The following is a 17,139-nucleotide window of genomic DNA, read 5'->3' as shown; positions in this document are numbered from 1 at the left end:
CTGTTTAGCCCAGCCTTTTTCCCTTGACATACCATATCTAAATGCCATATCAAGCAGTAAACATGCCTAATTCGGGCACTTAATTGAGAGATACTGAATATTGAAGGATACAGATGATTTTTGATTATGTATTAATCTGAAAGTGTGTCCAAACTTTTGACTGGTACTGTATAGTCTACAAAATGTTTAGAAATGTTCCTCACGAATCAAGTTAACATCTTAAAATGACTTGTTTTGTATGACTAACAGTCCAAAAACTCAAGATATTCCATTTACAAAGCAGAGAAAAGCAGCAAATTCTCACATATCAGAACCTGGAATCTGTGAACTTTGGGCATTTGTGCTTTAAAAAACGAATTGATTAAATCAACTAATTATTTCAGCTCTATTGAATATCATTAGTTTCTCTTCTCAGATAGTCAAACACCGAGGAGTACCACCTTCATGCTTTAACAGTACCTGAACAGCATTTCTAACTGCATAATTAAATCAAGTTGATTTTGGTTCATTATAATACCCAGTCTTAATGAATGAGAGTGGTGAAATTACTATTTTACTGCAACTGCCAATTCTTGTTAAAAAGGGTCAGGAGCACACAACTTCTTTTATGAGTGTAAACTAATTCCCTTCATAAATAGATGCTTATTTTGAACCGACAATATTTCATGTAATAAACTTCATTTCTTGTAGTTAGGACTGGCTTTTGCAGGGTCTCACTTCAAAACAATCATCACCTCCGATTTCAGTGGAATTCTGCGTCCTTCTCCATCCTCTCTGCAGTGGGCGTGGGTGCAGGTGGTGAGAGCCCCCTAACCCCCCTTCCCCCCCTTCCTCCTCCTCCTCCTCCTCCTCCTCTCTACCCCCTCTGCTCTCCACTGTAGCTCAGTATACCCATTTAACTGCATATTTTGAACCAGTGGAGTGTGCGGAGAGGGAATGAAACTACAGGATCTCGTCACCCTTTAAAAACAACTTAATACATAGTGGCCTGTGTTAATATTTATTTCCACTCAGCGTTTTGAGCTCAGACGCAGTGCAGCGAATTGAAATATCATCAAACTGAAAATACCAGCGGCCATTGGAAGATTAAGTTTTAGCGCCGTTTTATAGCCAGGAGCCTATAGCTGTTTAATGGTGGTGAAATAATAATGATAATAGACTGCAGTCTGTCAACTCATTCTTTAAATATGTATATACTCAAACTGTGCCAGCGGACAAAACGTAACAGTGAAATCTGACAATGTGGGATTATGCCACACACACACACACACACACACACACACACACACACACACACACACACACACACACACACACACACACACACACACACACACACACACACACACACACACACACACACACACACAGACAGACTATATATATCTGTGACCCCAGGCTGTCAGTGCATCTTGTCCTCATCCGGCACTATGTCCTTCCCACAATGTAACATCAACTAGGTTAACTGTAGCTAATACAGTGCAGCAATATTGTCCTCAATGCCTCATCTCATTGCTGTATCCATCCATCTAGCCATCACTCTCTACCTACAGTACGCATCTATCTATCCTTATCAGGCTGTCGTCTTACGTGGTGCACGCTTTCATCTGCCACAGGGCTGCAGGAGACGCTATAGGTCACCACGCAATAATCAATACAGCTAAAGTCACGAGGTTTTCAACTGGCATTAATAAGAGGCTACTCATAATTTACAATGTGAGAAGGCTGTCATCGTTTTAATGACCAGCGCCTCCTACCTACGGTGTGTGATGCCTCGTGTATTCCCAAAAGTACAGAACACAGCCAGATGTTAACAGTACTGGTTAACAACAACAACAGAAGGAGGAGCCCTGTGTGAATACATGAAGTGGAGCAGCTTGAGATTGAAAATTCATGAAAAAAAAACAAAACAACACAGACAAGCAAGTCAATGAGCAACAGAAATTCACCCCTCGCTCTCTTGATTAAACCCCACACAACCCCGTTTCATGCATAATCATCATCCTCGTCCTCGTCATCCCTGTGAACTCGCAAAAAAAAGCCATAAAGCTGGCTGCAGGTGAAGCAGCAAATATGGTATGGCATTTCAAATTACAAAGAAGGGACCGGTTCTTTCTAGAAAAAGGGATTTAGCTTTTTAAAAAAAAAGAAAAGAAGAAGCTACAGTTTACTAAGTATTACAGTTCAGAGAAGACGGCCCCCAGTGTTTTCTGTATTTTTCTGCTATATCCTCGCAAAAACTATGAGGAAATTGTATCCCGCAGAAAGTGCTTACAGGTCAATGTTTGATTGATAGTGCTGAAAAACTTTTAAAGTGGAATCCTGAAGAGGGTAATATCAATTTGTTTCCTGTTTACAGTATTTTACAAACTATAGATTTGTAAGGAAGGCCCTGTTATAGTCCAAACAGCTTTTATAGACATACTAGAAAAACAAAGTAATTGAGCATCTCATAGGATCTATAATAACCTCCAACCATTGATAGAAGAAGTGTGAGCGAAGCACCAACTGCAGTAGCATCATGGGGCGAGGATTACAGCCTTATCAAACTGATTTATTCTCCTTTCAGTTACAGCAGCAGTCTTTGGGACTTTTCTTTTTCTTCAGCTGCCCTTTCTGCTTCAGTCTTTGTCTTTGAGGGCATGAAGGCTACTTTCTCTTTAACAAAAAAGAAAAAGAAAAAAAGAAAAAGAAATCAATATAGCCCTCGCTTTCTTCTCTATTTTCCCCCCAAAATCCTCTGAGACGAACCCTGCGGTGTTCTGCCCAGACTAAGGACAGCTGTCATTGTGAGGAGGTTAAGTTATTAATAAACCTGACATGGTATAAATGCTCAGGCAGTGACATTTTTACAAAAATAAATGTCTCTTCAGCTACTCGATCAGTGAACTGGGTGGTTTAGCATCAGCAGTGAAAGCTAAGATGGAAGGAGACGAGAAAAAAAGAAGAAGAAAGTACTGACCTGAGGCGTTTTTCATGTAGCCGTTGGAGTCCACTGTGGTGTACATGACATAAGGACCTGGCTGATTAACACCAAAAGGCTGTGAAGAAAAAAAACACACACACACACAGATGCAGAGACAAATTAAAGTAAAAAGTTTTTGTCTGTCAGCGAGGACGAAAGAGGACGGGAGAGACACACATGAAAGCAGAAAGACACGCAGGCATTTTGTCACCGCGGTGACCTTAAGCGATTTCTCAGTTTTTATTTCCACTAGATGACATAGCAAACGTCTGATGTAGCTGGCTCCAATCTGACAGGGCATAAATGAGTGTGACGGCTGTGTGTTTGTGCGCCTGTGTGTGTGGGCGGATGCACAGCGCTGTCTTATCTCTTCATTACGAAAAGGATGACAACTAATGAAGAGATCTGTCGAGCTGTCCTTCGCTTTACATCAGCTAATCAGGAGCCCTGTTACACAGACGTACACAGTGGCCCACAGTGCGAGAGAGACTCGGGCCTTCATACTGTGACGCTAAGCGATCGGGTGAGAGAGGAATAGAAATGAGGTGGGGAAAAAAATAACAGAAATGGAAAACGAGAGAGAGATGAGAAAACCACACAAGGAGCAGACTGGTGGGCTGAGACAAAAGACAAGAGGAAGAGAGGTGTGACTAAGAAGAAGAGGAGCGAGATAGAGAGAGAGAGAGAGAGAGAGTGAAGTGAAAAGATAGAGGAGGTGATGGATGGGAGAGGAGAGGAGCAGAAACAGCCGCGAGCTCCACTCGTCTACTGCATTCATCATATCTTTCGGGTTAGACAACAAACGGGTGGAAGAGGAGACAGACGGAAAACCAAAACAACTCCTACCAGCAAGCTTCTTGTTGATGTCAGAGCTGATGTGCTTTGCAAAGGGGCTTTCCGCTGCTGAAAGGCTGTGTAAGGAGCGACGCTATTGGCCGCTTTATTTCTATCTATCAGGTTCCTTGGTCTACACATGATCAGACATTTGCTCTTTGGGATAAATAATTGCAGTTTATAATTGAACTGCTGCATAAATTGGCGGCGACACTTAACTCAAAGAATGCTTTATATTTTAAGAGCTTGAAAAACTTATTCTGTAATGTGGCTAATAGCTTTCAGTTTGGAGGCACTGTAAGGAATTATAATTGCTTTATTTAGTGGTGGGGTTTTAATAGTTTTGGGGCTTTCACTGTGCTGATTTGATGCTAGAAAATGCTCTCTAAAGCACAAGTAGATTCATTTTATTGTTTTAAGTTGTAAATGATCTGCATCTGTGAAAGAGTTTCATGACTAAACTAAACTCTACTGAATTCCAGAGCCAGTAATGGAGCTAAAGAACAAGTCAGGATCGCTGTTGAAAAGCTGAACTTGACCTGTTATGCATAGAGCTGATCAGCATCGTCTGGCCTTGTTAGACCATCGCAGGCCTGAAGCCTTGGATGCCTCCTCACAGGATGACAGAATGAGGGGTAAACTTGGGATGTGTACCTTGCAGTTATAAAATGATTTGCACAGCTCAGCCTGAGCAGAGCCCCTCACTGTCACAGTGTCCCTGAACATGACGAGCAACAAACAAAACATCCTTAAGAACATTTGCAAGGACTGAAAATGAAAATAAAGCACCTGGCGTTTATCTGTCCCTGTATTCAAAGACCTTCACACTGATTAATCACTGAATATGACATCACCTACATCATGGTAGGGCTACTGGCTTGTTATATGGTTGTCTTTAAGTGGTCTCCATGTGAAGGAAAGGTTGGGAGGAGGGGTACGAGCAGGTGGAGGTTTATCGCATAAAAACAAACCATTTATTGGAGCTGTTTCCATTTGTTGCACTCTTTCTCAAGCTGCGGTAAGATAGGTTCTTTGCATGTAAAGAGGTGCTTATACGGCCCTAGAGCTCAAAAACACATCACCTATTCAAATCCCCTTCTCTAATCCCCCCGAGTACGTCTAGTTTGGACAGCAGCGATGATATTTCAACCCATTTCTGTCTTTCTGCTGAAATATTGCTGTGTACAGTGGAAGATAAAGATGTATGCATGGAGAGATAAGTGCGACAGGTAGACTGACAGTACAGCCAGAAACACCTGGTCAGACTGCTCGGTGCTCAAACAGATAAGAAATCATTTGACCACAAAGAGGGTTTTTTACAAAATCATTAGAAAAGCGGACAAACAAAGACAGATTTCTCACCTTGACGTCGTCCGGACAGTCGTTGGAGCAGAGGCCGCTGAGCACTGAGAAAGACGGAGATGCCACAGTTAGACATGTTATTCAGCATGTGTTTCGTGCCCAACACAATAACACACTCCGAGTGTCAACATCTGTGATGGTATACTGTTGCCGAGCCCTGAGGGCCCGCTGCATCAACATGTATCAAACGTCAAGCGAGTCGAACTCATTTCACACTGAGAAAGAAACTTTGCACACACACAAAAAGACTCACAAAAGCTCCACTGTGGCTTAAAATAGAAACAAAACAAAATCGAATTTATATTACGTTAAAACATTCCTCGCATTCACATTATACATCAAACGATTTAATTATCATTTGGGTGTGCTAGGTGTAAAGTCAAGGAGGGAAAGAATAGAGGGAGGGTTATAAATAAACCGCCAGCAATGAGAAACATAAAAAAAACCCAAAAACTATTAAAACTGCGTGTGCATGTATGTGTGCATGCTTAGAGAGTACTTCACTTATTTGTGTGCAAGCTGAGCCAGGACAAAATTAACTGAATTGCTAATCAGTCATTAAAGGAGTGACTTTATTAGCATACTAATAGGGTCCTGCGTCTGGGTTGCCTTGATTTGCCTGATGGAGTCACGCTGAAGCCCTGATACTCCGTTAATAAGGTCTGCAGCCAAACTCAATGCACCTATTCAGAGAAAACATCACAGTGTCCCTGGATGAATGATGAACGATGACTTAATATTTGCTTGTTCGTCATTAACTCACCACAAACATACTGCGTATTGTACACATAGCCTCAATTACCCATCGGAACAAATATCCATTAAAAACTGCATTATTTTCTCTGTTACATCTTTCATTTGTTCTTTCATGTCTGCAATTTTTTTGTCCTGCAGGTCTCCATTCACTCTCTTCATTCTTTCACACTGTTTAGAATATTTATAAATTGTGCAGCACGCCATTAAGCCTTAACAAATGCTAGCTATTAGGGAATGCTGCAACACGGTGGGTCTAAAGGGCATTCTACACCCGACAGTGTTTGTCTCAGAACAAATATGCTTCTCTTTCTACAAATGTGTCAAATCACACAAACACACAACCCACTCTTTGTTTTTTTAACACTAGTGTATTTTTCTCTACTTGATTACCTTGTAAAGTGAAGAGAGCTGTTCCAATCATATAAATCTTAGATTTTCTCTACGTTGTATGACTTGTGAGACATTATACTTATACAAGACCTCTAGGGTTGGTCGGTCCACCACTTTGGTCCAGACTGAAATATCTCAATTATTTCATGGATTTCTGTGACAATGACGCCTAATGACAGTGGTAATCCCCTGACTTTTACTCTAGTGCACTCTGGACACTATGGGCGATATCTCCCACCAATTTCTGCTGTACTGATTAACTCATACATACTGTTCAGGGTCAAATTTTTTTAGCTGGACTTTTCCTATTGTGAAACAGAATATACAAAAATGGAAATAAAATGCATCTTTTTTTGTACATTTTTTTTAGTAAACATTTGACCTGTTTATTGAAAAAAAAATACAAAATCAATGAATTCTTCATATTTATGCATGTCTTTTTCCCCAAAAATAAATAGAATACACTCTGGCAGCTTCATTAAGGATTAATCAAACATGTATTAATGACTGATGGGGGAATTTATGAATATGAATAGATGTAGAGACTAAGTATGAGTCAGAATATGAACAGTATGTGAGGGTTAAACCTGCTCAAATTTTACGGTGAGACTTGTCCAAATACTTACAGGCTGTATTTATACTACTTTCCCCATTAAAGTGAGTCTCACCTGTAGCTCAGCAGATGTTTTATGTATACTGGACTTGACAATAAGATGACAGCTAGTGCTGCATCATCAATACAAAGCATGAACAATTACATTGTATGGTAATGCAGCAGTGGTCTTGGGTAGAGGACTGCATTGCACCATTTCCCTGTACTCCAATCCCTCTCTGTGGTGAAGAGGTGTCACTTTGTGGGAATAAACAAGGGGATTTAATATAAAAAAGAAGCTTTGATTGGAAAAGAAATAGCGTACGTGTGGCAAAGGCAAATTTGCTGCTTTGAAGTTCACAGGCGTATTAAGTATGGGCCTGAAGTGGAATTCAGATGGCGCTCCCATCAAAGACAAATACATGTTTCTTGACCCTAACTGACCACATTATACATCAGCTGCTACTCAACATCCTTGACACACAGGTTTCAGTGGGAAAATTGATTTGCCGGGAAAAATACTTTAATGTCTAATCAAGGCCCTCGTTTTGTTGTCATTAAACATAATTTTCAAAGCATATTTCATAGCGGCACAGGCATTATGGGAAAACCTTTATATACACACACACACACACACACACACACACACACACACACACACACACACACACACACACACACACACACACACACACACACACACACACACACACACACACACACACACACACACCATCCATCATTTAATGATTTCTCTGATTAGATTTGTTGGATATAAATGAAGACACAGTGACAAGGTGGCCTTTATTGTGTGTGATGAGGGTGTTAAACTTAAAGTATTCTCTCATTGTGCAAATGAATGTGACAACACTCTGTAATCTCTAAAATGAGTTCAGCTGGATCTCTAAAACTCAGGGACGTTTCTATCCGAAGGGCTTTGATGTTTTCATACCTTTGATGTTTTCATACCTTAAAATGATGTAGCTTAATGATGTAGTTCTAGTTGCATTCAACTTCAAGTTCGGTTCCATGTTTGGTCATCAGCAATATATGCGGTATATGTATACATTTCTGAATCGTATTCTGGTTGTGGTCATATTTAGGACATGATGTCGGTGAAGCTGAAACAAGCCAATAATTCAACAACAACCGTGTGGTAACGATGGCAGAGAGTTCACAACCCAACTCAGCCACAAAGAGAATCATATGTACGCCCCATTTGGAAATACTTTGGATTTTGGTAACCAGTATGAATATTACCTAACCTGTATAAACATTAGGCTATTAAATAACATATCAACTATTGTTTATTTTGTAATGTGTAGGTATGTAGATCATGTTGACATGTTTATGTTCAAATAAATATACCTATACATGTAGATATGTCACTTGTTGTATTGGTTTGCACAAAAATAGACCTTTGCATGGTTTGAAACTGTTTTCTTCTAAATGACTGTCATTTTTGGCCAATTTTGAAAGCCCTACCTCCTAGACGGTCTGCCATTTCTGGAGTTACTGAGATATAAGTATTACGAGCACGAGGCACAAAGTAAACGTATATTAAAAATAGCAAAGACGAATAGCTCTGTAAATAGAAACATGACCTGCATAACATCTTTCCTTTGGTTTTGCAATATGTCACATTGTGTGCTATAATATTTTGTGTTTAGATAGAGGAGTTTCAGTTGGATGTGTTGTGGCAGCAAGGCGTGGATGAGATTTAGATTAACTCTTTTCAGCCCCAGCATGAATAAAACATATCTGCAGTTTCCGATGAATAACAGCAGGTGGGGTTACCTTGAAAATGCCACTGAAATAGACACAAAATGACCCATTTCCAAATTCAAAGTGACTCTGTGTCACCTTTTTATGGATACTCACTGTGATATCATTAATTAAAACAATCAACGATACACTTGCTTACAATACTTTGTAATTCCAGTGAATTTTTGACAGCTGAGATTATTGGAGCAGTAATAGATCTGGCTGTATATAACCTATATCTATCCATCTAAACATCTGGATTGACCCTGATCTGACTTGTAACATCCCTACTTTCACTTTTATAGTTTTACTAACTACATTCATTGACTGGATTTACCTGTCAGAATTATAATATGTAGGTATTATGTATATATACCAGTTCTAGTTTTGAGTATGTTTCTTACTATGGTGAACTATGGGCCTACAAAACAAGTGACAAATAAATTGGGTCTCTGAAATGAATTAGAAAGGCCCAAGGAATGCCCCAACTACCTAACCTTTGCCTTAAAATGACCCTGCTAAATTGCAGTCTTAATTGCAGTCTAATGAGTCTTGTAATTAGCACACAAAACAGTTTGGTAATGAGTGTATGTGTATCATTTTAAAGGCCCACTAAGGGCTGACTAAAAAAAAAACAATATAAAAAAGGTCAGGTGGTCAAGTGACAGTCTGACACTGGTATTATCTGTACCTGTCAGGTAAGAAATGACTGAGTCTGATATATGGAGAAGGAAGAGTAGGTGGATCAGAAACATGGGTAATATTAGTCATGGATGAAAGGAGCTGAAAAACATGTGTTCCATGTAAAAATCATATCCCAAGTAAGATCCAATGCAGAATAAGGTTCATGAGTGGGACATGCAAACATACTCATTGGTGGACGATGTGTTTATTTCGAAAGAGAAAATATACTGTATTTTTTTGTTTTTTGGCTATGAGAAGATTGGAGGCCTTAGGGGTGCTGGTAAAAAGCCTGATCTTGTGCATCAAAATGACCAGAAATGGCTCATGTAATTATACTGCTCATCAACTCAGAGCAAACACCAGGTCAACACATCACACGCTTTAGACCAAAGTCGTCTGTGAAGGACACAGTTGATCAATACATCATAGGGATGGGATTATTCATCACTTGTTTGAGTTCCATGCTGTTTGGGGGTCAGGCTGCATTGTCAGTAACACTGTAAATCAATGACGCCGGGGGATTAGACTGTCATTTGTTTGAAGTCAGTATCATTTGGGATTACCTGGTAAGAAAACATGAAACAAAAAACAAAGACTGTAGCGGGCCTCAAAGCCACAACACCATTGACTCACCGCACACACCCCGAACTATGGATTCTCCTCCCCTGCAGAGCCGCGCTAATGAAATGTATGTATGTATAGAAACTGTTTTTCTCTCTCTATTTTCACTCCAGCAGTTTTCTCTCATACCTGTGTGGCTAACAGGTTAATTAAGGTTACTGAAATGTGTAAATATGCATTTCCCAGAGGAATCCCTACATCTGGACTATAGTACTATAGAAGCTATAGTAAATACACTATAATCCAGTAACTACTTCACCTCATGTATGCACTAATGTTGGCACAACTGGTTTCAGGTACAATGCACCTTTTAAAAGAAACAAACGATAAACTGCCCTCAAATGTGAGTCCTACATTCCACTTGGAGATTTTAAAACTTTCTTAAGTTTCCTCATTTATTGTTTAGTTGTGTTGTCTCTGCCTGCTGATTGTCTTCTGAATGTTTTTTCGTTCTCAGGTCTCTCTTAGAAAACAGATCTTAATCTCAATGAGACTGCCTGATTAAAAAAAAAAGGTTAGCTAAATGAAATCTCTATGGTACAAAAGAGGTACAAACAATGACAGTTTGAATACAAACACATATTTATGTTAGGAGTTGATTTTTTGGATTCTCGCTAACTGAGACACAAGTGAATCAAGATGTTTACTGTCAATATAAGTGGACACATTAGAGAGGTATTGATGTGCGCAGCAAGCTGTGTTTTGGTGATGGAAAAATTTTAACTCCTGGTGTGGATGTAATAAAGCTAAATTGCACTTGGCACCTCATGGAAATAACACTGTTAGAGCAACCTTGTCTTATGCCAAACTCCCTTTGTCTTTTATTTTTATTTTTATTTACTCTCTGTCAAATGTGAAACACCCTGAAATTCAAAAACCCTTCCACATTCATTGACACATCTTTACACAAGAATTGGAAACTGTTGAATGTACAGTATCTTTCACAATTTGTCAATTTAATCAGTGAGAGGGGATGCACACATGCTACATTAAGAATTTCATGACATGAATTCACTGATGCAAAGACAGAAAAAAGATAGAAAGAGAAGCGGCATAAACTGCTCGAGTGCAGAAGTCCTTCACAACTAAATGGGCACACTATCGCTCCAGGAAATAGGCTGGGTATTCGTGTGTGTGTGTGTGTGTGTGTGAGAGTGTGTGTCTGTAAGGCAAGCCTGTCACTACACTTATGAGAGAGAAGAAGCTCAAAACTAGTGTTTCTTCTGTGAGGCCGCTTTTGTTCTCCCTGCTTCAATCCCTGGTTGTCATGTAACATGTACATAACAGCTTCTCCATGGCCAAACAAGAACCCTGGAATAGCTCTCACATATCCTGTGGGGAACAGATTTCATCTCTTTTCGATACAATAGCCTCTCTCACGCACACACGCGCACGCACACGCACGCACACGCAATACGACTTACAGCCTCTCTGGGACTGAGCTAGGCTATTTTCTAGTGTAATATTAAGACTGATGGCAGCTCCTTCGCAGGACTAACCTAATCAAGTGGAGGATGAACTGGTCTGCCTACTCTGTGTGGGTCCGCGTGTGTGCGCGTTTCAATCATTGTGACAACGAGCCAGTCAGTGGGCAGAGTTTCATGAATAGTGTGTGTGGATGTGTGTGGGTTTTTTTTGGTTTAGCCCACTGTGGTCTGAAGTATGTTATTGGATAATAGGCAGTCTCCTTGAACATAAATACCTCACATACAGCGTAACTGCAGGACAGAAATAGGTTTAAGCTGCCTGTATACATGAGTAAACATAAAATGGATATTAAAATTATAGTAAAGATTCAGTTAAGGGAACTAATGTCACACTTAGTTTACAGTCACAAACCGATTTCTTGGGTGGAAAACATTTAATATCTCAAGAGGGACACATTCCCTCTAAGCACAGAGTACTTCATACTGTATAAATCCAGTGATTTACAAGCATGGAGACTCTCTTTAGTATCCACACTGGGCTTCTTGATCAGGTAGGTATAGTTTGCTGGACTGCACTAGTTTATTGGATTGAACTGCTTTATGTCTATTTACAAGCACAAAATCTGAACTGGGCCAATTGGGCCAGCTCCCATGTGCATTCAGCTGTGTGGTTTTCAAACACTGCTGAATACACAGACAGTGTGTTGATCTCTCGCTGAGACACTCCCGTCCCCAAAGAACGGATTAACTGTACTATGCTAGTTGCGCTTAACTAGTGCATCTTAATTAGCCGCTGTTTTTCTAATTCAGACAGTTTTAAAAAACATGCACCGGCCAGCAACAATTTGTGAGGGGAGCTTGTTTTCTGAGGAAGAAACTAACAACCGTAGATGTCAGGGGAAGTGTCTTAGCATCTTGTCCTGTGGTATTTAAATCAGATGAGGTCAAAGCCCTGGATTTTAATAATGCGATGGATGCTGGCCGGTGGGGGAAGAAATGGTTGAAGGTAACACAGCTCACTCTTTATAGCTGGCTTAATGAGAAGCAGAGCTCAAGTTCTACAATCTGACTTTGCTGATCAATATGTGTATGTCAGACCATGCTGCATTTCAGCGACAGCTTTCAAGAGCTGCCTGTTAGTTTTATATGTGACGTGATGGAGGAGAAACACTAGAGACTTTGGATTGGAAATGCATCACTTGTAATATACAGGAGTCTACTGTAATTGAGGATAAGGGGAGGGGGGGGGGGGGCTCTCTGTTTATAATAAATTCTCACAGTTTGTGGTTTAGAACGCTGTAAATCAGGTCATTTCTCACCACTAAGAAGGCATTGGTGTGGTGAGCTTTTGTGTCATTATCACTTCTATTTTCCCATTTATCTCTGGCCCATAAATTTGCTTCAGAAATGAACTCATTTAATGTGTAAGTCTCTGTCTCAGTTTATATATCATAGACTTTTCATTTACTGACAGCTGAAGTTGTTTGGTGCAGTGCCAGGAGTGTGTGTGTGTGTGTGTGTGTGTGTGTGTGTGTGTGTGTGTGTGTGTGTGTGTGTGTGTGTGTCTGCACACTCACATTAAATATGAATGAGCTGGTAACTGTAAATTTAAGCATTCACCCACAAGCACAAGTAATATTTTCATCTGACTTTCTAATGAATATCAGGCAAAAGCTTGACATTTTGCAGAAAATACAATCTGAATTTGATTTGTGCTTCTTCCAGCTGGTTTGTAGACCATGAACTGAATTGACTTAGAGTGTGTATTTAAAACCACCAACTGACATCTATGCTCTACATGGGTACCCATCTCAATTAATGAACAGTAAGTCAGACCAAAGTAATATTCAGTCTTCACTGATTTTCATTTAACAGAAGTGACAGACCTCATAACTAAATGCATTTAAGCACACCCCAAACATTTCTTTCATACAAAACAATCTAAAACTTTCCAGCTCATAATGAAATTCCAAATAAGTCTAATCGCTCATTTAAAGACCTTCAAATGCTTGCTACAAACACTGCACTGTGAAAATTGTATAGTTTGCAACATATATGGTCTCTGACTGCTTTTTCATCATCCGGAATAAACACAGCAATATGGTCCACGTAGCGCAGAGAGGTAATTTCATGGTAAATTCATTTCTGTTACTTCTGTTGCTTTTTATGTAATAGTAGATGCCAAAATTAGATTTTCAGCACCAAATTGTTCATTCAAAATTCATAGATGTCACAACAGATGTGCATCCCACACTCTCATAGCAATAGGAGACTGGCCTCCCAAGAAAAACAATACTATACTTAAATTCAGTGGTCAACAATGACCTATAGTTGCGGCTGGGTGATAGACACCTTCCAGCAGCTGTAATAATTAGGACTGGGGAAGTAACGCAGTTCATAAAGTAACGCAGTTCATATAATGTTAATATAAATTGACTTCCTGATTTGGAGGAGACGGGTTGGAAGGGTGGCTAGATAGTTAGGTATATGGCAAAAAGTGGACTTAGCAGCAGGTCACACTGTTCGCTGTGGTGTCTGCCATGATGATGAAGGTTGCCTAACTTTAAGGAAGTGGTATCCACATTTCTAGTGAAGATTTTTACCCAAACTCAAAATCTTTTCCTAACCCTAACCAAGTAGTTTTTGTGCCTAAACCTAAGCAGACCTTAACCGTAACCACTGTCACACCATTAACCATCATAACTTTTTAACAGTGATTTGTAACGTTTTTTAGATAGCGGTGTATTATGCTCCAATGGGTCGTTCTGGAGTGCATGGTACACATGACCTATGTGGTCATTTCATTTGGAGGACTTACTAGCTGAATGGCCTTTGTTAACCTCTACTCTCTATTTGACATGTGTTTGCTTTGTGGCAGAGAGGTTGCTTTATCTGGTTGGCGCCTCACCTGTAATTGCATGCTCATTGGCACTCTATAAAAAGAAACTACAGGGAGCTATGGTAACCAAATGCACACGTCCTGAGCTGTCAGGTCAGATGACGTCACATGCGCACACAACCGCATACACACTGGGAGCAAAATGCAACGAGCAGACTTTGATGGGGGAACATGACATGCTGTGTCAGCGGCTAGTGGCTACAAGCACGAATCAACGAGATCCAAGCAGACATACACACACACACACACACAAACACACACACACTGTACATGAAAACACACTGACACACAAACATAACGATCTGACAGCTGAGCATCATTTGTTCTGAGATGCTCATCACTTCCCATTGTCCTCAGGGTGCTTTTGCTGACTGCAGGGCTGCTTACAGACATGCATCGGCATAACACATGGACACAAATGGACACTGTGACAGACAGTGAGCTGACATCTGGTCTTAAATAGCAATAGCGACTACACACATGACCACCTGCTCATAGCTTAGTAATCTACGTTAGTACACAGTAATGCTACATATGGCATGTATGTACTGCATGTGTATGTGTGCATGTATGTGGATGCATTTATGGATTTTCTGCTTATCTGTCTGGTAAATAAAAGCCTATATAGCATAAACCATTTGGGATTTTACTGGCTGTGCAATAAAAAGGGACATTTAATGGAAGGGTTGTCACTTAACAAAATGCCTTTAAAACTGGCTGCCTCATGAGTGCCAGACTGAAAAGTAAAAAAAATAACCCTCTTTGCCTTCAGTAGACATACTTTAATAGCTACTGCCTTGTCTGGTCGACGTTTAAGTAAGACAAGGCACTGCACCGCCGTGGGGGATTCAAGTCCCAGAGGGAGCTTTCCCTGCTCGGTGTTCATTTTGGGTAACATCATTATAGTGTGTTGTATGCTCACTGTCCCTGAACAGCTGGCAGTGACTTTCACTATGCTTCACTTTCAGATGAACACTAAAATACAATGTGACCACCACGTTAACTAGCTATATCAATTAGAATAAAGTGGAACACCCTCTCGTAGGCCAATTGGAGTCTAGACAAAGCATGTTTCCTTCATTCAGACTGGTTTTGGAACAGGGGGGTACAAGGTTTCTGAGTTTCTTAAAATTAAGAATAACACTTCTCCTTTCCTAACGGTCAACTTCTGTGACTTAGATATCTGACAGTTAAAGGTGTAGTGCGTAGAATTTAGGGGCATCTGGCAGAATGGACTTGGCAGAAATGGAATATAATATTTACAAGTATGTTTTAACTAGTGTAAAATCACCTAAAAATAAGAATCATTGTGTTGTCGTTACCTTAGAATGAGCCTTTTATATCCACATAAGGGAGGGTCCCCTTCCACTGACCCCACCATGTTGCACCTCCATGTTTCTACAGTAGCCCAGAATGGACACACCAAATGTATTCATGTTTTTCATTTATATTCAGTTTTGTGGCCACTGTAGGTTCTTGCTTCAGTAGCATTAAAATCATGGTAGTTGGGCATCTTGCTGGTTATACCGTATAAATCCAACATCCCTAGTTTGATTCGGGCCAGGGTACTTTCTCTTTCCCCTGCTTCCTGTCTACTATCTAAAATAACTATCTATCTAATATAGGCCAAAAACTATTTTGACAAAAAAACAAAACAACAAATAACCAAACAAAGTACTTGCAGATTCAATTTTGGGATACATTTGTCACATACTGCATTGACAAAAGACAACAGGGAGGGAAGGAGATTGGGAATTTCAGTGAGTGAGTGCTTCATATATTGATAATAAAATCTACAATAAGGTATGACAAATGGATTGCAAGATTGGTAGTCACTGGAATTACCAAGATATCTTAAAACGCACTGTATATAGAAACCAAACGGCAAAAAAGAAAGAATGCCCAGAGTTTTTAAATCTCAAAATGATGATGAAGTCGTACACGTTCAGCATTGACAACACTGTCTTATTTCCCCTTGTAAACAATTGGACCCTGGCCCACCAGCATTGATTCATAAGGTCAAATGTTAGCGTCAGAAAGCTGGCCCAAAATCACTTACTGTAGCTTGGCAAGGCTTTGTGGGACGTTCGCTTGGGTTAGGAGTACTGTCGATGGCTGCAGAGCAAAATTAATTAGCAGGTGATTGGATTAGCCTTCTGAGCCATAAATCAAATATAATGCCCAAGTCTAATTCAAATTAGGTGCTGCTTGTTGTTTTCATCTTATAAACCACTACCAATAATTTGCTAATTGGTCTGTCTTCGGGATACCTCAATTCTCAGCGGATGTGGTCCACGCTAATAAAATTGAACTTGATCAAAGTTTAAATTGATTTAGGCTGGCTTCTTCTGAGGATAGAGTCATAGAGGCCTCCCCGCTACTGGTGGTGCTAAAGGTACATATGCCATGTTATTTACACTAAAATGAACAGAGACATAAATAGAGACACCACAAGCATCATATTAGAGTCATGTTATACGAAAACCACCTTCCACTGATTTGCTTTTCTCATTTTTAGTCAGAATCTGCATATAGATGATAAAATAAATGGTAGAAAGGTAGAAAGGTTAGCTCTCTGGCCCACAAACTCCTATCAATATTGTGTGCAAAAGGTGGAAACTGAATGATCCTGACTTTTAGGAGGTGAAAGATACAATCTCTAATATTCTAGAGGAGGGAAAAGTAGACTAAGCAAGAAATATGAATCACTTCTCCCTGTAAGATGCATAGAATGACTGTAATATGTGATTTACTGTACTGTACCATTTTCTTGGAATCATATTTATAGGCACAGCAATTATGACTTCAGCTATCAACATAAGCTGAGGCAGGATGCTGTTTTTGC

The 17,139-nt window shown here is 39.9% G+C and overlaps 1 protein-coding gene across 1 annotated transcript in view; it reads right to left on the bottom strand.

The window, feature by feature from the left end:
- itfg1 (integrin alpha FG-GAP repeat containing 1) overlaps positions 1 to 17,139 on the bottom strand; it is a gene marked incomplete in the record, with an annotated part of 142,570 nt that overhangs the window by 33,796 nt on the left and 91,635 nt on the right. The window contains 2 exon segments of the mRNA XM_062419747.1: positions 2,963 to 3,041; positions 5,162 to 5,205. Coding sequence (XP_062275731.1) covers positions 2,963 to 3,041; positions 5,162 to 5,205 — 123 coding nt within the window.

This window comes from Scomber scombrus, chromosome 1 (genome assembly GCF_963691925.1).
Source record: "Scomber scombrus chromosome 1, fScoSco1.1, whole genome shotgun sequence".
In the NCBI taxonomy this organism is placed as follows: Eukaryota; Metazoa; Chordata; class Actinopteri; order Scombriformes; family Scombridae; genus Scomber; species Scomber scombrus.
Note: the sequence above shows the minus strand (reverse complement) of the source record. Positions and strands in the feature narration are given on the sequence as shown.